Below are 27,242 nucleotides of genomic sequence, written 5' to 3'. Positions count from 1 at the left end.
CTCTCGGGCGCTGCGTTCCAGTGGTGGGCGGGGCCAGAGGCAAAAGGGGCAGGGCCAAAAACCACCGCAAAAACACACCATGTTGTAGCTGAAAGCTCTTACTGCCAGTAACTGAGGCTTAGGAGAGGCATTTCAACCTTTTAGAATTGGAGGGGGATTCACAAAAGCAGAACCCCACCCAATTACTAATGGCTGGGGGAAAGGGGACAGGGGAGGGTTGTGTGGCCATATAGGGAACCCCAGAGGGCTAGATTGGGACCCCAAAAGGGCAGGATTTGACCCGCAGGTCTGAGGTTCCCAACTCCTGGCTAGATGGACAAATAGTTTGAGCTAATATAAGGCTGCCTCCTATATATTCTTAAGGATTAGAAACATGCATGTAAGCAAGTGTGTGGATGAAGAGGCTAAATCCTTGCATGTCTTCAGTGCACTTGATTAACATCATACCCCCAATGTAGTCTAAGGAAGGACTCTCATTCTTGATGAAAAATACTGCTTAATCCTTTCCCCTCCACCATTCTGTCTCTCTCTCTCTCTCTCCCTCTCCCTCTCTCTCTCTCTCTCTCTCACACACACAGGCTACATTTTTCCTGCATGAGGAGAAGAGTGTGACCCAATGTCTTCTACACCCCAGTAGGAGTGGCTAAGTTCAAGTAAAAGCAGTGTGGGGTGGGTACATTCAACTGAAAAAGCTAAAGCATCACCTTCCCCTCCCCAACCCCTGCTGGTCGACTGCTCAAGATTGCAGCTTCTTCAGTTGCTCGATGCCCCCCTCCAAAAAAAAATCCCATCCCATTGAAGAAAAAATAGATGCAACTGAAGATCTGGATAGTTCGGGCTTACTGTGTTGGCAGCAGACCTGTGTCTTCAAATGGGGCTTGTATCTGAATCACAGCATAACTGAGGGATGGGGTGGGTCCTTCGTCCCTGCGTGCTGATTTTATCCCCACATTTTCTCCTAGGTGGACCCAATGGAAAAGCACATTTCCCACTTCTAGTTGTGCCCCCCTCCCACTGGGTGTGTGCTTTGGATTTACGGCCGTAACCCTATGCGTACTTTTGTGGGAGTAGACTCCATTGTATGCAGTGGGGCTCAGGCCCAAGCGCACATTTCTGATCAAGCTGCAACGAGTTGCAGAAAGAAACATGGTAGCTTTGGGAGTTGAGTTTGATCTACGGCAAAGCCCAGGAAGGCCCGTTTTCTGTGTATGCGGAAGAGTGCTTGTTTGAATGGGTACATAAAATAGCTATCTTAAAAATACATTTTAAAATTGTCAGTAATTTATAGTGAACATTATTGCTGTTTGAGAAAGAGCATCCACCCACTCTTTGTGTCTTGAGCTTCAGGACTTAAGAATTATGCTTATATATAAGATGATCAAAAATGCTTCCCATTTTATATACAAGGGGTAGCAGAGCAGAAAGCAAGCCTTCAGTGAATTATTTATCACACTGAAGGTCAGTGGGGTAAATGCAAGGGCAGAGAGTCACCATTTTATAAGTGAAAAGGCAGCAAATGCCCTGCGTAGTACCAGATAGCAGAAAGACGCAACCGTGCTGTGCAGCAACTGTTCCTCCTGCGTTTCAAAGTGCAATGGAAAAAATACCAACAGCAGGCTGCGCTTTTATAGGAAAGCCAGCCCAGCTGCCTGCAGTTCTGCTAGTGGTCTTGGTGTGTCACCATCTTAACCATTTTCAGCGCCATATCACCTTGGTCAGCTGGTACCTGATACAAGAAGAGCAACACAGTATTAGCAACTATAGAGGATTTCCCAGCTAGCCAAATCAAATTAGTTGTCATTTAGAAAAGAAAGTGTTGGGGATGGTGTGGTGGAGGACTCTCAGAAGCAAGAAACTCCCCCCCCCTCTTTTTATAATATTATTCATCTCAGTCAGGACTATCATCATTTAAAGACTGAGCCAGGAAGGCTAGTGTAAGACTTTTTCACTCAGTATTTGGGTCAAGAAAAGGAGGAGGGAGAAAAAGAAAAGAAATCTGGGACCTACTAGTTCCAAGAACAACCCAGCAGAACCAAATACTTTTAGGTCCCACGGTTTCAATAGTGGAGTGTTAAACACAGAACAATGTTCCCTACCTCTGAAAAAATCAGAGTGGCTATTAGAACCCTTTTTGCCTTATGCCAGCAAGATGTTGCACTGGAGCATATGGGGAGATTCTCCATGCCATGCTACGTTTTTGTTCTTCAGAATATTATTGGACAGATTTGCGCAAAATTATGTACTGCTAATGTACACCTGCATAACTTCTTATTAAGACTGCAACAGAAAGCATGATAGGATTAGGAGATTTAAGTTGGTTGAAGGATAGAAAGGGAGAGGATATAGAATGGAAATTAGAATATATATTTTTCAGAGAATATACAAAAAAAATGGGGGGAAGAAATAGAGAACCCCCTGTTAAAAAATCATTGGGAAATATGGCGAGTATACATAAAGGATTTACTTCCAAGTATTTCCCCAATAACACCAGTGATAATGTTGCGGAATTTTCCAGGAAACTTAAAACATAAGTTGGCGAAAATTTTAATAGAGAGGAATGTAATGAAGTTAAAAGATTGGCTAGGAAAAATGAGAACTCGAGAAGAAGTATTGGAGAGATTACAAGAGAAAAATTTAACGTGGTTAAATTATTTTCAATTAGAACAATGGACCAAGAAATGGTTAAAAGACAACGGAGAGTGTAGAGTGATTACGAAATTTGAGGAGCTGATCTTAAAAAAAGAAATTGAGAAAGGGGAAAATTAAACAATAAAAGGTTTAACGAGTGAAATATATAGAATATTAGTCGGGGAGGGGGTGACAAAAAGCTTGGGTAAGGTGGTCTGGGAAACTGACTTGAAGGAACAAATAGGGCAACAGATCTGGGAAGGAATATGGAAACACAGAATGTTGAGAAACATGTCTGTGAGGATAAAAGAAAATTATTATAAGATTGTATGGAGGTGATATCTAACCCTGGTGGGATTAAATAAAATAAATAAGCTGAACTCAGCAAATTGTTGGAGAGGTTGTCAAAAAAAAGGAACGTGTTTACATATGTGGTGGGAATGTGAATTTGTACAAAAATTGTGGAAAATGGTGTTTAATGAGAAAAGAAATTTTAGGAATGGAGATTGGAGAGACACCTATAGTGTCATCTTTATCATTATATGGAGAATTAAATTGTAATGAAGAGACAAAAGAATTGATAACGAATTTGCTAACAGCAGCAAGGTTAATGATATCTAGGAACTGGAAGGTTCAAGGGGATTACCATATAGAAGATTGGTATAAAGAGATTTGGGATATTGCTATTAATGATAAATTAACATGTAATATAAAAGTGAGACAAGGAATAACAAAAACGAATTATTTTGAGGGAATATGGAAACAGTTCCTAGAATTTGTTTTATCTAAGGGGAGTGGGAAACCACCTCCAGAAGAAACAATGAGATTTTGGAAAGAGGAATAAGATCCCGTGGTGGGGGGTGCACTTTTATCTTAAGTACGATTATGTTAACAGATTAAGCTAGAATGTATGTTATTAAGGTTATCTAACATTTATGTATTATGTTGTTTTCTTTATTGTATGAGTATGTTTAAGTATTGAAATAAAAATATTAAATAAATAAATAAAAAAGACTGCAACAGGCCCATTCAATTTAAGCAAGGGAAGCAATCAAGCTTCCATTCATATTCGATTTTACCATCCAAAGATATAGAAGTGACTTACCATGTGCCCAGCCTTTAGTATCCAGAAAAAGTCTAGGTTATCATAGGTTTTATGGAAAGCTGCTGTCTCTGTGGATCCCGGCTGTGCGTATAAAGGCTGCCATTTTTGCGCCATGAATTTTTTCAGTTTGGGCCATTTCAGCTTCCTGAGCCATGCTTCTTGGCCTGGACGTGTAACCAAGAGAGATCATTAACCCTATCAAAGAAATGCTCAGGCAAAAGACTGCTGTCCAGATTCGCCAGACATCAAACATCCCAACGTACAATATATGGAGAAAAAGAAAACACCTGAATCAGGAAGAGAAGGGACATTAAGATCTACAGTTCTGTCCCAAAGGCAGAGTTCGTCACACAAAATCCCCTCCAACTTGTGCTCCCACCCCAAAAGGACAAATTAATCCACCTAATCCAAATCACATCATGACCCAAACTCATGTTTGTCACCACAGCATAGATGGCGTCTGTGTCATTGGTTTGCTAATGATTTTGGACATGGTTAAGACTTAAAAACAAGCTCTGCATTCATGAGTTCATGTTATGTTACTGGAGACATTTAAACTTCCACACAAGGGTAGCTTAGTTCTAGGCAGTGCATTTACAGACAGGTGGATGTGAAAAAATGAACCCATTGAGGGACTAAAACAATGTTGGCTCGATGTTGTTGAAAGTATCAAAAGGGACCAGAGGATCCAAGAGAAGAGTCTGTCTATAACAGAATATGACGTTATTGGCCTTGTTACTATGCAAAGTTAAATACTGTTTACAGTTCTTTGTTCACCATGGCTGGTTCTGGCACATGTGGAAGTGAATGGGCATGGTGACTCCTACCAGATCCCTTCTGCTTTGCTAAATAACCCAGGACGCCCCATTCCTGGTTGTTCTCTGTGATGTCTTGAACCCAGAACTGTGGATTGTTGAGAGAGAAGCAAGAACAAACCATGGGTTAAAACTACAAGTTGTTTTCCCCTCAACAACCCAGAGTTCTTGATTCGGACATCACAGAGAACAATCCAGGAACGAGTCAGGGTGATCCTGGGTCATTTAACAAAGTAGGCTGAGTGGTCAAATGCACACTCACCTCTGCACAGTCACAAACAACCCATGGTTCGCTTGGCACCTACATTATATGCTTTTAGACGCCAGGTGAAGACCTTTTTATTCTCCCAACATTTTAACAATCTATAAATTTTAAATAACATGGTTTTAAATTTGTAATTTTGCATTGCTGCTGTTTTTATCTGGTTGAGCTTTTATATTGTATTTTATATTATGGTTTTATACTGTTATTTTATACTTTGAATGTTTTTAATTTTTGTGAACCGCCCAGAGAGCTCCGGCTATTGGGCGGTATAGAAATGTAATAAATAAATAAATAAATGGTTAACAAACCAGATTGTTGAGAAAAACATGTAGAACGGAGAAGGCAAATGGAAATGAAGGACTCCATTGGCAACAAAAATGGAATATTCCAGAGATACTAAAAAGCTGGGTTACAATTTCTCCAGTGACTCCCATTATACAATTAGTGAGTCATTTAAATGATATAAGCATGTGATTAAGCAGAATAAAGTATTTGAATTTATGGTCACAGACTCTCATCTCCACCCTGTCTTTTCTGATAATTGTTAGTATTGCCTAAGGAGCCACCTTTGAAATTATTTTTTAATTGGCAGTTAAGGATTCACCTCTTCAGTTGCAATCTGTTTGCACCTTAAAGACTCCCTGACCCAACAATCTTGTCCCAAGACAGGCTTTCAGGTATTTGAATATATGTTTTATCTGTATTATTGAAGTATTTGTTTTAGCTCAGGACCTCACTGTATTAAAAGAGGCCATTTCTACATGGCTCCAGCAGCCTGAGATTTTTATGGCAGTGAGACAATCTATGGCCACAACGCCTTTGATTATATTGCCTTCTGATCAAACAGGCCCCCAAGAGCTAAGTCAGCTGTGCCCATTATGGACAGTGTATCACGATTTGCAACAACCCAGTCTGGATGGCTTCCTAAAACTGAGTGTGGTGGGCTACATTGTGGTTCACCATAACCTGAGCTGATGTGGTTGGAAATAGAGGGAAGCAGGGTGCAAGTTCCTAGCTCTTACGAACATAAGTCTGAAAACATGCATAATGACTAATAAAACCTCAGAACAGGCACTGGAGTATTTAGCGGGCAAGTCTAACACTCATAGTTTGGCTAAGGAAGAGGCCCTTCTTAAGAGCAAAAACATCCTCCTCTAATAGCAACACACATGTAAAAGGAATGGGGAAATGATAACAGCTAGGCAAGCAGGTACCTCTTAATATAGTTATTAATATAGCTCTTACATCTCCCCATCTTGACTCCGAGCCAATCTCTCCAGCACACCTGTCTACTCCTACACACATAGTATAGCTTCTCCGATTCTTAAGCCCTTGAGATATTTTCCTACAACTGTTTCCTCTTTTCTTCTAGGTACCTTTTCCTCAATCCACTGCCTACTTTGTTCATTTCTTTCTATCGTTCTGCTGTCGGCTCCTCACAGGGTTCTGGGTTTCCTCTCCTTAGCCTGTCCCTAAGGCTTGTGCAACACTGTAATTCAGACCAAACTATCAATGTTTCCAACCCTAACAAAAGCCACACTGTGAATATTCCGTTGCGACAGCATTGCTTCCTAAGCCATTAAAATGTTCATGAACTTTCTGTGCCATTGTACCTGCTCTGCCAACTGGTATTAGAGGCTTTGCTGCCACAAGCACAAGTCAACTTGCACAACTAAATTCATTTTAGTCCTTTAAAGTAAGCAAGAATATGTGGGTTGCCAACTTAATTATACATGAGGATTTGTGAAATACAAGACAGTAAACAACTTAGCACAAATAATGCATTAAATTATCTTGATGCAGAGAAGTTAAATCTTGGTTTCTCATGAATGCGCAATCTACATCAGATACAGCACAGTCATGGAACCGCTGTAAAAAAAAATATTTCGTCCACCTTAACTATCCCCTATCACATGTACACTTTAGGGAATCACCACTTTATGGCATATGGATCTGATTTCAAAACAGTAACATCTAGCAATATTGGCAAGTTCCATTTCTCCAGTGACCAACTCTCATGAGGAAATATCCTTACCTATGGTAGAAACGATGAGATCCAACTGCCCGTTATAAACAGTAACATTGACGTTGGCTTCCAGCAAATCTTCTACAATAGCTATTGCAGGCTTCATGAAGTCTTCAGCCATATTCATGAACACGTTTTTTGACTGGCCTGAAAAGCAATGGCAAAAATGTAAGGGAAGGAAAAATACACGATCATTTATATCCACCAGAAGCATAGGCAGTAAAACTTTCCAGATCATTGCACCAGACCAAGAGTTATCCCTCAGTATGATTTGCAACCAAAAAGATGGTCAACTTTTTTTTTATTGGGGAAAGTAATCAAGACAGCCAATGGCATGTCTTCTAAGAACCTTAACAGAATCCAGGTAATAAGCCAGATTGCCTCCGTTTTTTTGTGCCAACAGAATTGTATGTCAACTCTGATACTGAATTTGGATGAGGAAGAATCTTGATTTTATAAAAATGCAAGTTTCTAGCCCTCATGCACAAATGTTCTGAAACAGGCCTATAGGCTTCAATTTATGCCCCAGAATTGTTTACAGAATGTATGCAGAATTCCTGCCTCCATGACTGTTTTCCCAGCACTCACAGTGGGATTGTTTAAATCCAATTCTTTCTCCAGCCAATGCCATCCTACCCACCTACACTGATGTTTGAGTGACTGTTGTAGGAACCTGCTTAGACAGTGTCTCTGATGTCATTAATGATGTGATACAATGAAAACCTGCCATGCCACATGGTTTGGGGGATTTTAAAAGACTGGAACATGCTTTTTCATGTGTGTGTGTTTTAGACTGTATGCTCTGTGGGGCAGGGACCTGATCTCTTACACTTTGTAAAGCAATCAAGCCGATCGTATTCCCAATATTTTGTTCTTTGGGGCTGCCATCCTAAACAAATTTACATGGGATTAAGACCTAATGAAATCAGATGGGCTCACTTCTGAGTAAACATATACTTCTTTTTTTTCCTTCCTGAATAATCCTAAAAATAAATATACATTCCCACCAACAGATCTCTTGCTTTGGAAACAGGGAAGTTTGAATGGGAAAAAAGATTTTTCATGCTCAACAAGGCTAGCTCCTCACCTGGCACAGGACTCTGGTATGAGGATTCCGATTAATATCAATTTGCCATATTCATAACTTTTATTATCAAATGCCTTCCTTGGAGTTTCTCGATACCTATCTTGAAAGAGTCTGTCCTGAGAAAAGCTGATTTGCACGGAAAGGGAGGTAGAATTCAGCTACCAAAGGCGAAAGAGCAGACTTTGTTGGAGTTTTGTTAGGCTATTCTCCTTTGCAAATTGCTTAATTCTTGTGAAAAGTGGGAGGAGGAATATTTGGGTCCCTAATTAAGGTTCACTTCCTTGCTACGGAAATAAAAATGTGCTTCCTCCTCCCACTCACGCCCACCCCTGGACTTTTTAAAAGATTAGTTAGCGCAAACTCTGGATGAAGGCAGAGGTTAGGATGAAGACAGACATTAACGTTTTAACAATGGCCACACCCAGCACTTCATCTGTGGTGCTAGCATTATTTCAGCTGGAGCTGGCAACTTGCCTTCAGGGTTGAGTCTTCACACCCCACCCCTGACTTCAAGTCCACAAGGTAACTTCTCAGTTTATGTATTTGTTTTAAATTGGCACATGTACATTTTATCTTTTGTACATGAACTTTTTAATCTTTTCATAAAAGTATATGATTAACACTTAAAAAACAGTTACAACACTACTCTAAAAATAAGTGTGTGTGAGTATGTGTGTAGGGTGATATCAGAGGTTTCAGCCAATCAGCACTGTCTACAGCCAGCTTTTCTCCAGTTCTAATTAAAACACTCAGAAGAGCTGTAGAATAGTTTTCAAAGCTTGTATCCAGGGACAAAAATTCCATTTAGATTAAGGATACTACCAGCCTGACAAAGCAGGCAGATTTACCACTATGGTCCACAGCCGGTGTCATGTGAGAATGTCATGGTGTTATGAAAAAATAACTGATTTCCCACTACTCCCTTTGCCCATCTATTCTCTCCCATCCTTCTTCCAAGATCCCACATTTCCCTTTCCCAAAATGCCATCCTTGGGTGATTTCTAAGTGATTTAGACGAGTAGAATAGACCCTCTACTCCCAGGTAGGAGAGAAAAGTCCCATTTACCTATTTGGGTAAGGTCGCTTACTCAGGTGTAAAGGATGAGCCCTAGCTGCTGGTTAAATCGCCAGGCGCTTGCTTGCGCAGCTGGCATACACCCCCCCCTCTTATTTCCTTTCCCCACAGCTCAGCGGGAAACCAGGGAGAGAAATAAGAGGTGGGAAGCTCGCCCATCGAAAGGAATGTCAGGTGCCATCTTGAGGGCTGGGGGCTTCTTCTTCACCTTCCTTTCCACCTGCTCCTGCGGGAATTTGTGAAGGAACGGTGAAGCAGGAAGGTTTCTGCCAGGCAAGGTGGGACAGGAACGTCCCAGGGGACATTGCGAAGGGGGGGGGAACCAGGGAGGGAGTGGTGGGATTAGTTAAAGACAATGGAATACGTGACAGGAAGGTCCCAGGATTCATTACTAAAGGAATCATGTGATAATGGAGTTTGTAAGGTCAACAGGGTCTCTCCCCATCTGGACATGTCAAGAAAACAGGGAGGAGGATCAGCTGTGACAATTTGAGCTAGCAACCAATTATTTGGGTACAATGTTTCCCCCCTGTATAAAATGAAACGTAAACTTCTGTTCCAGGCCTTTTCCCTTTACATTGGCAAGGGAAAGGGGCCTTTGTACAAAGAGATTTTTGGTACCTGAGGTGGAAAATAAACTTTCCTTTCCAAACTGCATCCGGATGCCTTTTATTTGATTTAATTGGGTTGTAATCCACAATTTTTCTAACAATGGTAGACTTAAAAAAAAAAGCCATGGAAGAGCTAGGCAGTGAGTCCAAGAAGTATGACTAACACCTCATTTTCAAGCAGACTAGAGTATGGAAAATACTGTTTGTGTTAATATATGAACATTAGATGCACTACAAAAGATAATACATTACCTCCCCATTTGATATGGTCCGGAATTATTTTCAGCTTCTTTCTGATGGGCCCATTCATCAAGTCACTCAGCTTGTCTTTATTTTGAGATTGTACATGACGCTGGAAGAGTTTTACTTAAGAGAGAGAGAGAGAGAGAGAGAGAGAGAGAGAGAGAGAGGCATTTATTGGAGATTGCATCAGGCAGTTTATCTGGAAAGAGGACACTTTTTTTAAAAAAAAAAAAAAGTCCAATGCCCTATCCTTCAAGAACTCCCCAGGCGCTTACAACACAAAGCCCATAAAACAGACAGCAGGGCAGTAAAGAAACATTACGTGAGCAATAGCAGAACTGAAACTAAAAGGCAATAAAAAAGGGGGCTTCGTTCGACACTAGCAAGAAACAAGATTTAGTGCCAAGTGAGGATCCCTGGGAAAACATTCCTTTTCCCTGGTCACCACCTATCTGGTCATATGACCCAGGATAGCTTCTAAGGCCAAAAACGAGACACTAGGCCTGTTCAGAAGACACACTGAGCCATGGTTAGGCCACTAAACCTTTTGCACCAAGCAGTTAGTTAGCGTGTTTAAATTGTAGTTATGTAACCACCATGGTTAGGAATGGTTGACACGACCCGCAAAGTCATGGTTCACATGACATCCTAAGCCACAATGTTTAGCTCAAAGTGCTTAACCACCATGACTTAGCGTGTCGTCTGAACAGGGTCTCTGAATAGGAAATATGGGATTCCCAACCCCATGTTGGTCACTGAACATGAAGGTGGGAGGAAATTTGCAGGAGACAGACAGCAGGTGGGAGTGGTTCTTAACCATTTCGCTTGTCCACCAGTTTCCCCCTGCAACCTCTCTTCCATAGCTGCTTTTCTCCCAGCTAGCTTCCGTGACCTGAAAGCAAACCAGCAACATGGGGGTGGGGGAGGTGGAACAAATCCCGCCCCCCCCCCGCCCACCACTTCTCCTCCACAAGTGCTCTCCTTTTCTCCCCTCCTTCCTTCCTGTTCCACTTTCATCTTAGGATTGAGAATTCTATATTTGTGTCATGCAGTGTCTAGGTGCAACCCAAGGTGTTTAAATCATTTTAAAAAGTAAGGGGTTTTTTTTTGTCAGGTTAAGGGGGTCCTTGCTCATATAAATCAAGCATGTCTTATAAACAATACCAAAGTGAAACAGGTTTATCTAGGAACAGCAGCTCCTGCGCACACAAAGCAACCTCAATTCAGTATCTGTCCCTCACCACATCTGCTACTTCTGAAGACCACAGAACTGGCTGGTCCAGTCTTCCTCTGCTGGCCTAGTGTCAACTTCCTGTGCCTCAGTAAAGTGGGCCATCTCGGCAAGTGAGCCAATGACCACGTGCTCCTCCATAACTATCTTGCATATCAGAATTCTTTTGAGTTTGAAAGGGAGATGGAGAGGAAAGTAGCTGACAGGTGCGTGAAAAACATTTGTGAGTATGGTTGTGGCTCCCAGTTTCCATCACAATTAATAACTCTCTAGCTTTTGAAGCCCCCATTACCTCACATTTCAGAATCGACTGTCTCATCTACCAACCATCAGAGCCTTATCTGGCTTGATAAATACATTTATTGTATTTGAAAGGTTTGCATTCTACCCTGCACCAAAAAGATCCCAGTGCAGTTTGCAGCAAATTAAAACCATAAACATCCAATCAATAAAGAAACATACAAAACCTATCAGGGTCTGCTTTGCTCAGGTCGAAAAAACATATTTCAAGAAAGATCAGGAGCAGAATACAGTAGAGTCAGTCCACAGTGGAGCATAAATTATTATGCTCCACCAGTTCCATCCTCCAGCAATTTACATGACGTATTACATAAGACAATCATGAAATGAACACTGCTTGCGACAAGCCATGACCCATTTTACAAGCTCTAATAGAAATAGGTACAAATATCAGAAACAGTACCCAATACTATTCCTCTTGACATTGTCTGTACCTAGCTATTTTTCTAAAATTAGGTCCAAGGAAGATTGCTTGGTGAACAGCTGCAGGGTAGTGAGGGGCAGATATGGTTTGCATTGGAGAAATAGGATGGGGGCAGATGTGTTTAAGGCCTTAGCTAGACCTACCGGTTAGCCCACAACGGAGGAGGGAAGATCTCGCAATGTGTTTATCGTGAGATCCCTCCTCTGTTTAGATTTGACATGGGACATCCTCAGAAGGAGAGGCATCGCACCCGCCATTTTTAAAAAACTTAAAGGGGCAGCAGCACACAAACACTCATGAGCATGGTAAGTAATTTTTTAAATTTAAATTACTTTCCCCGCTCCCCCCACCCTGCGCCCTGTGTGCAGCTCCCAGCTCCTTGCAAGGAATCGCACAGAACTAGGTCAACCCGCACTGCCCAAGACCGTGGAAAAACCGGGGCCAAACTGGAGGGCGAGATCCCAGGGCAAGGGAGGGATCATCCCTCCCTGATCCCAGGATCCCCTGTGTATCATGTGAATGCACAGCCACGATCTCGGGGATCACCCCGGGATAAAGCCCCATCTAGCTATGGCCTAAGACTGACCCCCAGACCCATTTACTGTATCACAGAGAATTTCTAGCTTTACTAATCTACGAACTAACACATTTTAGTCCCTCGACACCATTTATTTCTCATTTCCGACTAGAAGACAAAAATGCTAAAAGAAAGCACCATTCCCAACACAGACAGTATCACCACCAAATCCTGTGATAGGTTACTTCTGGCACATCAACTTTACATTTCCCAGGATTCTTTGGAGGAAGTTCTTTGGCAGGTGTGTAGAGAATTCTTCCACAGATCCCCTATCCTGACTCATCAACTATAGTTCCCAAGATGCTCTGTGGAGAAGAGATAACGGCTAAACCAGTTTAACATCAGTAGGGTAGCTAAGCCCTTGATCTTCTAAAACCACAAGTTTCCACTACAAAGAGATTTCTGGCAGCAGGTCTCTCACACACACAACTTACAGAAGGGAGCTGTTTCACTTGCAATAGATGTAAGAGCTGTATTTGAAGTAGTGTCGTGAGTCAGTATGTTATAGAAATTTACACCATTCGTGTTCTAGAAAAGAAGAGAGAATATAATGAAGACAAGAGCATTTATGACCTCTAAAAGAGAGGAGACAACATTCTCACAGAACTATAGTTCTCTGGGTTACTTGGAAGAAGATATGAAAAGTAAACTAGCTTAAAACTCAACTTGATCTCTCTCTCTCGCTCTCTCCTTTTCTCTCTCTTCAATATTCATTATTATTATTATTATTATTATTATTAATTTATATAGCACCATCAATGTACATGGTGCTGTACAGATAACACAGTAAATAGCAGGACCCTGCCGCGTAGGCTTACAATCTAATAAGTTGTAGTAAACAATAAAGAGGGAAGGAGAATGCGAACAGGCACAGGGACATGAATAAAGTAGGCTCTTGTCTATTAAAGTGCAAATGCCACAATATATTTTCAAGTCTGTAATTTGCCAAGGGACTCTTGCTGTTTTTGCTGCCAAAGGCTAACAGAGCAAACCTTTTGGATTTAAGATTTGCATTTATGAACCCTATACCTTAGATAGGGAGTTGGATAAATTCCAGGAAGAGAAGGCTATCCATGGCTACTAGTCCTGATGGCTATGTGCTTCCTGTACTAACAGAGGCAGTAAGCCTATGTCTACCAGTTGCTGGGGAACATAGGTGGCAGGGTGCTGTTGCACTCATGTCCTGCTTGTGGGTCCCTGGTTGACAGCTGGTTGGCCACTGAGTGAACAGAATGCTGGACAAGATGGACCCTTGGTCTGATCCAGCAGGGCTCTCCTTTACACTAAAAACTCAAGACCAAACTACATAAGAGCCTAAGGAAAACCATGCTGCATAAGACCAAGGATAAAGCTCTTCTGTAGTTTGGCCTTTAGTTTTTAGTGTACCAGAGTGAGGAACCTGTGGCAATCTAGATTTTTTTTACTACAACTCCCATCAGCCCTGACAATTTGCCAAGCTGACTAGGAGAATTGGAAATCCAACTGTATCTGGAGGATGTTCACCAACATCCTCCAGGTACAGTTGGATTCCCAATTCTCCTAATCATCTTAGCAAATTGTCAGGGATGATGGGAGTTGTAGTAAAACAGCAAATTCAAGCAAATGATCCAAGCCACACAGTAAAAAGGGAAGCATGACGACCTCCCTTCCATACCCAGCTCCTGACTTCTATCCAATGCTAGGATTGCAAGACAGGAAGAAGAGCAGGATGCTTCTTCCTTTATACTAGTTGGGTAGAAGATGCCATTTGGGAAGATGTCACTTCCCTTAATCCTGCATGACAAGCCAAATGTTAATCTTCCACACAAGTATTAAAAGACACAAGAGACTCATCCCCCTTTGCATCTAAATCATCACACTGCCTGTGTTGGAGCTATTTCCTAATGGTGGAAATAATTTCTTCTTGACCCCATTTATATAAAATGACCAAAATAAAATAAAATAAATGCCATCATGCTACGATAAAGCAAAACTCAGCTCCCCTCAACCCCAAACTGCTAAAGTCCTCACCCAAGTTCATTATAGAGGAGCCATCTTACCTCTTCTATGATATCTTCTGCTTTACTCCAAAGCAATGTAGCCAGCTTAAATTCCCTTTTATTCATAGCATCCAAGATCTTTTTAGCAGCAGTAGTCACTTCTTTTAAACCTTTATCATCAAGGAAAGACTGCAGTGCAAATGTGGGGAAACCAAAACCAAAGTAGGATTCAATAGAGCAGATTGTAGCACATTTACTGTCAGATGAGTACAAGGACATAACTTAACATCTTGCATTATTTGCAACAGCAAAGAAAATCTGCGCTGGTATTTTGAATAAGGCATCAGTGAATTGTAAAAGTGATTCACTAATCTGAATAAAGTAAAAAAAGAAACTTTTGGAAGTTACTATTACGGATTGTTTTAGTTGTTCTGTATATACTAAATGAAAACTGGAAATCTTAATTGCTTATGTTCAATGTCTGTGTTTCAGACATTCTCTTTATTTGAATGACCTATGGCTTTAAGCAATAAATATTTATTGTCCCAAATGTCAGACATTCTGGTTATAATCCTACCAGATGCTGAAGACAAAGATGTAGGGACAGCTTCTGAGCTTCCCAGAGGCATCTAGCTGGGCTACCTTTGGGAGACAGAGTTGTGGACTCAGTGGACTTTTGGTCTGTTCCAGCATGACAGTTCTCATGAAAGGTGAAAACATAGAAATAATAAAAATAATTTTAAAAAGCGCAAATAGCACGGATTGAGTAAATACTTACAGTGCTGTAAAGGTAAGGTCCCCAGGCAAGGACAGAATCTAAAAGGTAGAAAAATTAAGAGTTTTCATGATGCAATGATCGGTAGGATTGAAGAGTGGGCATCATCCATTAGAATTTGTCTTGCACATGTACCACTTAAAGCCGATGGGAGCAATGCAAGACCACAGCTGATTTGCACATGAGCCTGGGTGTGACCTGCTTTTGCCACCAAATATGATGTACAAAGCCCAGTATCCTGAAAATGTCGGCTTAAAAAGGGGGTGGGATACTGTGCTAAGAGCGAGCGAGAACAGTACAACAGCCCTGCAATGTAGTCCACCCTTGCAGGGCAGAGATGGGCCAGAGGCTGATTTAGATTCCCAGCTGAAAAATCCTCCATACTTCTAAGGTGTTAACAATCTCCTCACAGGGCAAATCCAGTATTCAGTTGCATGAAGAAGCCTCATACCCAATTGACTTGCATGCAGACTGTTCTTCCAATTGTTCAAAAACTAAAGCATAACCAAAATAAATGTTGCTCATGAAAAGGTAAGTTAGAATAGGGACTCTTGACCTGGATGTGGACTTTTGTTTTTTTCAGCCCCCTATCAAGCCTCAGGAAAACCACACCAGGGATACACTACAAGACTTTATTACAGGGATTCACTTGTTCTGTTGAATACAAAAGGAAGGAAGGAAAGTTACAACCATTCCATAGCTACGCCTTAATGAAAAAAGGCTTTGTATCAAAAAAAAATAAGTGGCCTCCTGCTATTTACATTTATCTGCTCTGCCATTTTAGAGCATCCAAACATTTGCACCTGAAACACAAAACCCTTTTTGCAAAGGAAAGTGATGTCCTTGAATCCTTGTGGAATGAGGGCAAGAGCTATTTGGCACACACACACACACACACACACACACACACACATCATAAGTGCTCTGCCAGGAGAGAAGTTCTCAAGATACTTCCTCTAACATACCTAGGGGAGAAATCCACGAATCACCAAGAGCTACTCCATGGAAATTGCATTTTATTGTCCCAGCTTGAATAGCCTTTAAAAAAAAAGTCAAAGAGTTTGTGTACATTACATGTGCCCAAGACAATTTGATAGCATGTTTGAACCTATTTGCATGTCGTGACAAGCCACGCGCCAACCACTATTTTGCATATGCAAGCCGTGGCAGGAGCACGACGCTGTTAGTTGTGTCGGGTGAACCCAGCCAGGGGTTGTTAGTGCGTTTAACAAACAGCACACAACCTAAAACAGGCCATGGTTTGTTAAATATACCAACATCCAGGCTGGGTCCACATGACACAACAAGCAGCATTGTGCTCCTGCCATGGTGCCTGCCTCCCACCCTGGCTTGCACAGAGCCCCCATAAGTGAAGTCACCCAAGGTGGCTTACTAATGTCATGTGAACCAGGTCACTGTCTTCATGAACACAAGTACATTTTTTTTAGATCTGAGGCAACCTCTGGGAAATAACCCAGGTTCTGTAGATTCTTGAGTTCAACTTTCAAGGTGAACTACATTTCTAGAACTGACTGTATTGGGGCTATCGTAGATTCTTATTAGCTATAAATGCAATAGATAATTACATATAATAACTATAAGTACATCTCTCCACAGTGGAGAAGACTGACTAGGTAACCTGTGTTCCTGCTCAGCTGGATGCCAAGGAGGTTACAGCTGATGAGCAGCTTCAGGATTCTTCCTCTCCCCACTTGTGGTTCTTTGACTTTAAAACAGACTTGGACTGGACACCTCTTCAAATAGAGGGCTGTCCTTTGTCGGCTCTCCAACAGAGAGGACTGTTCTCTGTAAAGTTGGACACCTGGCCAACCTAGCAGCCAGACAGGGTCAAGGTAAGATCAAGGCCTGGCTCACTTGCTGATCCAGCATTCAAATTGCCGGTGTGGACATCTATACTACAGTGAAGAATCCACTGTGACCACCTATATATTACACACGTTCAATCAATCTCAATCTCATATTGAAGTTACATAAAAGACAGGCAGGTTGCCAAGGAAGATTTCATTTGCTTGAGCAGGAAAGGGTTTACTTTACCTTGTGAAGCTCCAAAGCAATGGCAGCTGCCATTTTTCCTCCATAAGATTCTGAAAAGATGTAGAAAGGAATTTTCTGCAAGAGAAGTCACATAAAAACAGTCAAGACTTGAAGCAACGCACATCTTCCAATCAACACACACAAACCAAACCTTCACAAATGTTTCCTCCTCCCACCTGGTGCCCATAAACACACCACCAGAATCCTTTAACTATTATGAGGAACAAGACAAAAATATAGAGCCTGTGCTTCCGTTTGCAGCCATAAGAGCAGATAAAGGACTTGTCAGCTCTATCTCTGAACGGCCCTATTCCAAAGATGTGGGGCAAGTTACAACATGAAAAAAATCTCAAGAAACATAAGGTATTATACAAGTTAGATTAATTTACATTATCATAGAATCACCGAGTTGGAAGGGACCTCAGAGAGCATCTAGTTCAACCCCCTCCTCAGTGCAGGCTTTGTCCTGCAGAGTCCAGCTACAGCATCCCTGACAAATGACCATCCAGCCCCCACTGAAATACCTCCAGCGAAGAAGAACTCACCACCTCCCAAGGCAGTTTGGAGGCGGCGGCAGGGCCAGGAAAAAAACCCTCCCTCTTCTCCCCTTACCTGCGTCCGTCCACCGTCCGGCAGCTGCTTCAACTGAGCCCGAGGACTCAAACAGGAAGACCAGGCTTACCTGGCTCTGCCACTGCCGCCGCCAGGTAAACCCCCCTCCCTCCTTACCTGCGTCTGTCCCGGCCCTTCGCCAGCTTCACTAGAGCCCGCGGCTTGCAGCCTACAGTTCCAGGTTGAGCTGCGGGCTCTAGTGAAGCTGGCGACGGGCCGTGATGGACTAGGTAAGACCCCCCCCTCCCCCCTTACCTGGCTCTGCCACTGTCACTGCATGGGCGGCAGCGGCAGGGCCAAGTAAACCCCCCTTACCTTTTTTTGTGGAGTTCCGGATCGAGGCGAAGGATCCGCCTTCATCTCGATCCGCTCCACGACTCTCCGCTGCTCCCCCAATCCTCTTCGCCTCTGCCTTAAGGGGAGGCAAAGCACCCCGATCCGCTTCTGCTTCTCCGATCTGAGGAGAAGTGGAGCACAGCCCTAGTAGCAATAGAACTCTGCTACCAAATATGTAAAGGTGTTCTGTCTTTATCGGATCATGAGAACTGAGTCACCAGCCATACTTGCCTGGAATTCTGTCTTACAGCTGAAGAACTTTCTGAGAAGTACCATCATATCTGAAGTGACAGTAGAGAGATCTGTGGCGTATGCGAGGGTGTCATTGACATAGCTGTATCCAGTGCCAACAGGGTTATCGACAAACAGTACACTTGCTGCCTGCAGCTGTGCCACCAAAAGAAAAGAGAGTAAACCTTTATCCACACCAGTAACACACAGAAACACGCATGCGCAAAGGACAGCAGCATGATTAAGAAATGCCTTGGCAGCAGAACAAAGCATGGCTAAGCATTCAGTAAAAAAAACCAAAAGCCTTCCAGAGGTTTTTACCATTTCCCTTTTATTTCAGCTTTAAATCCTTGCAACAGACAGATTCAAACCCTCCATAGTTCTTATGAGAAAGTCATTTCGCTGGTTCATGGGTGGACTGTTCTGAGCAGTTCTTTCCCATCTGCAACGTTTTATGGTTTAGAGGTGATGTGTTATTTCGGATAAATATCAATATAAAAAGAAAATGAAACTAAATGCTCTTTATACACACTTGCTTTTATTTGCTTGATTGTAAACTATCACAAGGACATCTGGCAGTTGTGAGATACAGATAGATAGATAGATAGATAGATAGATAGATAGATAGATAGATAGAGTTGTAGTTTGACTTTCAGTGTATCCAAAAACAAGCCATTGGGACTTGCCAATTGCAAAATAGACACAGAAAAATCTTAAGTGGCACCTATGACTAACACAAGTTTAAAACATTGACCCTGTTCAGGCAACACGCTACGCCACGGTTAGGCCACTAACCCTTTTGCAGCAAATGGTAAGTGAGTGTGTTTCAACTGTGGTTATGTAGCCACCAGGGTTAGGAATGATTCACACGACATGCTAAGCCATAATGTTTAGTTCAAAATGTGGCTTAGCATGTCGTCTGAACAGGGTCAAAGAGGTATAGCCAGAGAAGCTTTTCCCAATATGGAGGGAAGGAGTGGGAAAAGCTTCACCTTGTTTGTCAGGCTCCTGTAAAAGACGCAAGAGCAGGGCCAGTTTAAGAAATAGCAACTTTGGTGACATATATCAGCTGCTAGAGGAAAATATACAGGAAGAGTCATAAAATCCACATATCGCATGAACAAAACAGAACAGAAAAAACAGTAGAAATGTTACAATATAGCACAACTGACTGCAACTTCAGGATTATAATCTGGAAAATTCCTTCAGGTTAAATAGCAGGAAACACTTTTTCCCCTAGTTAAGCACACTGTTATGAGAGTAAGGATGGTTAGCTGCTTGCCAACAGAGAAAGGCTGCATCTTCTATTTGTAAGCTATGACACGTACCCAAGTTGTCCTTCTTGGTTTTAGATCAGTATCTAAAGGGCCAATTTCTTCAAAGTTCCCGTATCCACAGCCGGAAGCCCCTGGGCCTCCCTAGGAAACCACGTAGTTGGGAAAAGAAAGGGAGGAAAAACAAATCAGAAACACTTGGTTTAATTTGTTACTTATTTATCTCCCCCCAAACTCTGCAAAGTAGGTAGACATTGTTCCTGTGTAACTTTAGGGTCTCCCCTAAGACCACACAGCAAGTCTATAGCTGAAGAGGGGCTTGCTTTCCTTAGAAATCACAACGACATGCTATGTTATTCGACATCCATCTTTACCCTAACATCGGGGCTGCCAGTCTCCCACCCCACCCTGATTTTTCTCAAAAAGACCACCTTGAGAGCCCATGGTTTGTTGTTGGGTCGTTCAGGGTGATTAACAAGCCACACTGCATAGTTTACAAGCTACCCTGCAGAAAATGTCCTGGGTTCAGACGACATGCTAAGCCCACAGTTCAACAAACAACCCGCACTTAACTACTGAGTGTGGATTAGCGTGTTGTGTGAACCCATCCTATGCCTTTAACAGCTGCATAACAAATTTTCCACAGGCTGAGCAAACAGGGATGGGAAAAGTTTCACCAACTGAATTTCTAGGCGTTAAAGGCACAAGAGCCCACCCCAGGAGCAGCCACCTTACCCACCATATGAAAAGCCAAATAAAGCCAGTAGGATATTTTTGCCATGACTTATCTCCCTCCTTTAGATTTTGCTTCATTATCCCCAAGCCTTGACTTGCTGCTCATCCTCCACCTGTAGTGCTCCTGGTCCACTATGTATAGACTTCCTAGGTTTTTGCCTAGGAAGGAAGCCTATGCAGCCTGCCACCACTTACCCACAGCCTGCCCCAACTTACTTGAAGCCACATGATAAGAGGCAGCTTTGTGAAGTTCTGGGTAGGGCTGTCTGCATAGTACAGCCACCAGAACATGCTTGCATTGCTTCTGACAGGAACGTACCCCCATGCCTGTTTTGGTTCCTTTATAAGAAAACCTAAAAGGGAACGCATGAGACACACTTTATGTAAACATGGACAGAACATCTGGCTACAAAAGAGCCATGTTTATCACATTTTTAAGATACATAACAGGGCAAATAAAAGGAAGTACTTCTTCACATAGCGCATAGTTGAATTATGGAATTCACTACCACAAGATGTAGTGATGGCTGTAGCTAGAACAATGGGCAAAAAAATGGAAAAAGGAGAATTTAGAGTGCAGGGAGTGCATGGAGATTGAAAAGCTGATTACACAAAGGGAAGAGGAAGGTGGAAAGATAGTTAGTAAGGGTATAATGAGTGCTTTCTATAAGATATTGTTGGGAATGAGAAAGCATCATTAACATTATAAAATGACATGGGATCAAGATATGGAAAGACAGTTGAGTAGTCAAGAGTGGGAAAAGATACGGAACCAACATTTATTAAAGACTATGTCGGTAAGAATAAAGGAAAACTATTATAAATTGATATGGAGGTGGTATTTAACACCAGTAAGACTACATCAAATGGATAAAAAGTATTCTGTAAAATGTTGGAGAGGATGTCAGGAAAAAGGTGTGGTGGACTGGCAAACAGTATTTAAAGAGATAAATGATATAATGGGATGGAAGCTAAAGATAGGGCCAAGGACAGCACTGTTATCAATACATGAAGGGGTTAAATGTATGCAAAATAGTAAAGAATTAATAAATAATTTATTAACTGCAGCTAGATTAATAATTGCCAGGAATTGGAAGGAACAAAGGGATTATCAAATAGAAGAATGGTATAAAGAAGTCTGGGATACAGCTATTAATGATATACTCACGAGTAGTATTAAAGTTAAGGGAGGAGTGCTGAAGCGAAATGACTTTGATGAGATTTGGAGACCATTTGTTAAATTCGTATTAGAAAAAGGGAAAGGGAGTAAACCATCACAGGATACATTACAATTTTGGAAAGGAGAATAAGGGTCCCAGGGGGTGAGGTGCACAAGATATTACTGTATTATTTTAATATGTTTTTTTGATTTTATTATTGTGGTATATTGAGTTGATGTAGTGTGATTATTGTATGTGTTAAAAAAAGCAAATAATTAAAAAAAAGAAAGATGTAGTGACGCCCACCAATTTGGATGGCTTAAAAGGGGGTTGGATAAATTCCTGGAGGAGAAGGCTATCAATGGCTACTAGCCCTGATGGTTGTGTGCTACCTCCAGTATTTGCGGCAGTAAGCCTGTGTGCACCAATTGATGGGGAACATGGGTGGGAAGGTGCTGTTGCACCATGTCCTGCTTTGTTGGGTCCCTGGTCGCCAGCTGGTTGTCTACCATGTGAACAGAGTACTGGACTAGATGGGCCCTTGGTCTGATCCAGCCTCAGGGCACTTCTTATGTTCTTATGATAAAACACACACTCAGCACCATTGGCCACCTTGCAGATATTAAGTATGCTCAAAAACACCACCAAAATTAATTCAACATAAGTTATATTACATCCTGAGAATGAGGCAGAAAAATGGAGGCCTCTTTCTTGGGGGAAGAACATTTTCAGGAAATGGGAGGGCAGATTTTGACACATCACTAGTTCAACCTGTTCCTTAGGCACAACACTGCACCCTCACAACTGCATTGTGGGGGGTACAAAATTGGGTGTGGGCTGCCAAGAGAGTTGATGCTGTTAGAACTTGCAGTGGTAGTGCAACAACAAAAACAAAAGTTGTGCTATAAGCCCTGCCAGTGATGTTGTTCACTGGGCTATATACACCAGTTGCTGGGGAATATGGGTGGGAGGATGCTGTTGCACCATGCCCAACTTTGTTGGTCCTTGGTCGACAGCTGGTCGGCCACTGTGTGAACAAAGTGCTGGACTAGATGGACCCTTGGTCTGATCCAGCAGGGCTCTTCTTATGTTCTTATCTGTTTCTTCAGCACCAATGCTTCATTCATGCAACTGATTTAGATAAACCTACTTGGACAATTGGTCTTGCCAACATCATGCAGTTCCACTCAAATACACAAAAATATTTGCATGCTGGATTATTACTGGAACAATGGGTAGAATCTTGCAAAGGCTATGGGAAATTTAGATAAAACTAAACTTGATTCCTGCTCAGTCACAAGGTTAAACTGTGGAAAGGGTATTTGCAGTTGTTATTTTAGTATTTTGTAAAAACTATTGTTGTCTGTTCAAGACACATAACCCTTTTTTTAAAAAAAAAATATTGAACGACTTGTGTTTTTTAGCATGCATACCATTAAATTGATAACAACAACAGACACTCAGGGTGTGGAACTACTAAATTAGCTGAAGATATAAGTGCTTTTGAGTAATAATTGCATGGGATGAGACGGGGGGGGGGAATGACCTCCTCCCACACAAATATGACGTTATTTAAATCTGTTCTTTAAGTGGTCTATGAGGACAACATTAGGATCCAACATTGCCCAGCAAGTTTCATGACAATGCAAGGATATGAATGCCACACTCCTGCTCATAAGCATCAAATGGCTTATATTTTAATAGCTTCATGGCAGGCAGGAATTCTACAGAGACATCTCTCTCCATCACTGTTTCAGCTCTTAAAGGCAGAGAGACCATTTAGGCTGCCTGTGTGCCCTCACCCCTTACTTTAGACACTGGTTCGCACTAGCTTTAATTTCAAAGAATACTCAAGATATAGGTGTGTGTTTTTGCCCTAGAGGATTCTGGGATACAGTTTTTAGCAGTGGGCATCAGTACTAACAACCCTGAATGAGACAGTATTTGGTGGACAAGTTATCTCAGCCCACGTCAAACATTCCCTCAACATTGCTAGCAAAGGAACGGGATGGCAAAGGCAACATGTAGCTCTTTTGTAGAGACTTGTGAAAGGCAATACTCTATCCATAAATCTTCAGGAAAGGAATACTATTATGTGACCTCCACCGCACAGCTATGTATGTTCCTATGGTTCTTATCTTATGTCAGAAAGTCTCACAGTATCACTCAGAGGGTGTTTTGTCTACACCCAGGAAATTCTGGCATCCCAGTCCTAAGCACTGGTACTCTGAGATAAGCTCCACCAATTTCAACAGGACCTAGCCACACATATCTGTGCATTAACTTAGTTCCTGTCTTTTGAGACCATGCAGGGCATGAATAAGAGAAGACTGTGGCCTGGTCTACACATGCCCGCAGAACAAGGCGGTCAGATGGACTCTACCATTTCAGAGTGCATTTTTTAATTCTCTTCCTGCTCATAAGAACTCCCTATGAGAAGAAATCTAACACATCATGGAGAAAACTTCTAGTTTAGTTCATTTCCTGCTGTGCTGATTTTCTACCTGCAAGGATTAAAACACATACACACAAAAGAGCGTTCAATAGTGAAGTTCTCCACTGATGGTCTGAAGTTTTCCACTGATGGTCCATTCTACCATCTCATTCTGCTGCATGTGTAGACACAGGCAGGCTCTACACGTCTGCTTTAAAGTGGTTTATAACAGTAGTGACAACTGTTGGGGCCCAGGACACACTCCATATACACTTTTCAACCTGTTTTATCCTGCTTGGAGTAGATCTGTCTCCAGTGTCAGACTATGAATCCTTATATGGAACTAAGCTTCACTGAATACATACTGGGCCTTGATTCTGAGTAACCACGCATAGGCCTGGTAACAAGCCAGAACAGGCCACCTACATCTTCGGTAGCTGTGTAGAAAAGAAAACTTCAGCAAACACACATGATAAGCCAGAATTCCCCCTTCCACACATGTGCAAAGGGGTGAGGCCCTCTCTTTGCACCTAGTCATTCTAGCCTTGGCTGTCTGTAGGCCTCTTATGAGTCATATGCAAAATGGATGGCAACTGCTGGTTGGCAACTCAGGACTAAGACCTCCTAGGGTGGCCACTTACACACACAAAAGAAAGAAAAGAAAAGAAAAAAGAAGACAGCATTAAATTTGCACATGCTATTGATGGTTCTTCATCTTTAAATCAGAATTGGACAGGGCAGCCCTCCAGATAGATGACAGTTTCAAATTGAGGCTGGTCCTCTGGCAACGCCTCAAATAAAGGACTGTCCTTTGTAAAAGAGGACACATGGCCACCCTACCTCTTGGCAGCAACCCCAACATCCCTTTCTTTAAGACCTTCTGCCGCACTCTTCCCCTTATCCCATTGCCCACCCTGCTTGCTCCAGCAGGTAGAAGCAGAGACGGTTGTTGCTAATGTTTTCTTGAAATAGACAACATATTTTTTAAAAACAACACACATACAGACAGTCCCTGTTTGTCCTTCTCTTCCCATTGGGGAGAGTGGACAACTGGACAAGGTGGGAGAGGCACCAGTTACATGGTTATTGGCTGCAAGGGAGCTGCAATCAGTGGAGGCTGGTGACTCCGATTTCCATAGGGTTCTGAATCCATTCTGGGTTGCAGTCAGAACCAGCCAGTACTCTAAAAGAGCTATCAAAAGTGCTGAACCCTCTCCTTTCGAGTTCTGGCTGGATCTGACTGAAACCCGGAATGGATTCACGGCCCCACAGAGATCGGAATCACCATCCTCCACTACTGGCAAAACATGCCATGGTCCATAAGCTAGATAAACATGGGCGTAGAAACCATTTCCTTTGCAAGCGACTTGGTCTCTTCTGTAGGCTCCCAATAAACTCTCCTACATCTTTCATCACCTTCCACCAATAGGATGGAAACAACCTATGTCACAGCAGCCCTGCAGAGGCAGATGCAACGCCTCCGGGAGAGAGCAGTTTCTCCACCCATCTGTAGGAGTAAAACCATGGTTGTGAATGAACTACTCCCAGAAAAATATTGCTACCTTTCCACCCCTTGGCTGAACAGCTCCCTTGGACAGAACTTCCACAGGTGTTGCACATTACTGTATCTTTATAGTGGGAATAGTTTCTCCTTGTTGAAGTTCTGCTTATAACGCAGGTAATTGTTAAAGCCCATCAGGAAGAGAAAAGAGGTGGCAAAATGTATGCATAAGCCTATGCATGTTTACTCAGAAGTCAGTTTCACCATGTTTAATGTGATTTACTCTCATGTAAGTGTGCATAGGGTTGTAGCTTTGGACTCATAGGACAGTATCCAACTTGTCACATGAGGTTTGTGACAACTCCAATGTTGATCCCCACAAGTCCTTGGATGGCAGGGCATCATCCGAGTGAATAACCACTGGCTGAAATCCCTGCATGAAGACAAAGGAGGGACGGGGCTCCTATACCTGTACTAGCTGGGTTGGGGGGGGAAATGGAATTTTAGCAGGTCCAGACTTGTCACATCGTAGTAATGCTGCTGCAGCCTGTAGGGTCAAGAAGAGTTGCACCACCTTGCAGATAATCAAGGGCACCAGACACTCTAAAAAGCTACATATGTTAATTGGCTCACCATTGCAATGATGTCTGCATTTTCACCTAACAAGTTATCACCCCACAACTTTTTGTGAATGGCAACTCTTAAGGTAATCATTACTGTCTGTACTGCTTTGCATTTCAGTTCCCTCTGACAAGACAATTTACGTCTCCCCACCCCCACCCTCACCCTCACGCAAGTGCATATAAATCTGCCAATTTGAAGTTAACACTTCATATAACGAATGAAGCGGACAGTGTCCACGAAAAGCTTCTACCAGAATACATTTGTTAGTGTTTAAGATGTCATAAGACTCCCGTCTCCCGATTGTTTTCTTACTGAAACAGGCTAACACGGCCACCCCTCTGGAAATTCTAAAAGGTTTCTGTCGAAAAGCAGGCTAAGCAAGCTGACTTGGACGATTAGTCTACATACATGTATTTTAGCATCGAGGTACCGATTAATTTACACCTAAGTACTTCAACCTAATTGGAGTATGAAAAACACACACACAAACACACACATATAATACACATTGGAAAGGCCAATTCCCATTAAGACTTACCAAAACTCAAAGTAATCAGACCGAGCAGAAGAAGAACACGCTGTATCGGCAACATCTTTGCTACAACCCGGCAATATCCTGGGTAGAAATCAAATTACTCCAGTTCCTTGTCAGCTGTTTCTGAAAAGGGGAAGTGGTGTGTTCTGTTTATAAAGGAAACCGGCAGTCATAGCGAGCCCAGGGGCGCCCTCTTTCCCCTTCAGCTTGGGAACTGCAGCCAATATTTTCCACTGCCAGTTCCTGATAACTTTGCAAGTAATCATTTTGTCCACGACAATCATGGCACATTCCGTGAGCTGGACAAGTGACAATTCTGAGCATGAACAGGTTTGTACAGAGGGATGACAACGGTGTTGAAAATGCAGGTGCTCATGAAACTGACAGCGATTTGGGTATGCAAATAGGAGAGAATTTCACAACAATATTCAATGTGTTTCTTGCATGCAGTGTTGTAATACCAGGTTCCTGTGTTGTGGGAGCTGATTTCATTAATCTGTTCTGCTCAGTTATGGTCAGCTTTGATACCCAACAGAGATAGAGGGAAATATTCAGATTTTAGATGGTTTAGGCCATCGGTGGGGAACTTTCTTTGGCCCAGAGT

At 42.3% G+C, this 27,242-nt stretch overlaps 1 protein-coding gene across 1 annotated transcript; it reads right to left on the bottom strand.

Annotated features, from left to right (window-relative positions):
* Positions 1-1,263: 1,263 nt before the first annotated feature.
* SCPEP1 (serine carboxypeptidase 1) lies at positions 1,264-26,761 on the bottom strand. Its single transcript, XM_063119902.1, has 13 exons — positions 26,642-26,761; positions 20,601-20,737; positions 19,704-19,793; positions 18,376-18,531; positions 17,197-17,271; positions 16,107-16,179; positions 15,145-15,182; positions 14,427-14,555; positions 12,822-12,915; positions 9,865-9,978; positions 6,849-6,986; positions 3,734-3,897; positions 1,264-1,726 (listed from the first exon to the last, which is right to left on the bottom strand). The coding sequence occupies exons 1-13, from the start codon at positions 26,694-26,696 to the stop codon at positions 1,661-1,663; spliced, it is 1,329 nt and encodes a 442-aa protein (XP_062975972.1). The 5' UTR covers positions 26,697-26,761; the 3' UTR covers positions 1,264-1,660.
* Between the last annotated feature and the right edge of the window lie 481 nt (positions 26,762-27,242).

The sequence above is a fragment of the Elgaria multicarinata genome, chromosome 3 (assembly GCF_023053635.1).
Source record: "Elgaria multicarinata webbii isolate HBS135686 ecotype San Diego chromosome 3, rElgMul1.1.pri, whole genome shotgun sequence".
Taxonomy (NCBI): domain Eukaryota; kingdom Metazoa; phylum Chordata; class Lepidosauria; order Squamata; family Anguidae; genus Elgaria; species Elgaria multicarinata.
This window is presented reverse-complemented; position numbering and strand designations above follow the sequence as displayed.

Bases quoted from the DNA above. Each gene is read 5' to 3' on its own strand.
- SCPEP1 (XM_063119902.1), bottom strand. From the start codon at position 26,696: ATGTTGCCGATACAGCGTGTTCTTCTTCTGCTCGGTCTGATTACTTTG. The intron at 17,272-18,375 runs GCAAGTATGGCT...CTTCTCTTGCAG, and splicing joins GCTGTAAGACAGAATTCCAG to AAAATTCCTTTCTACATCTT. The intron at 12,916-14,426 runs GTAAGATGGCTC...CTTCTTTTCTAG, and splicing joins CAGAAGATATCATAGAAGAG to AACACGAATGGTGTAAATTT.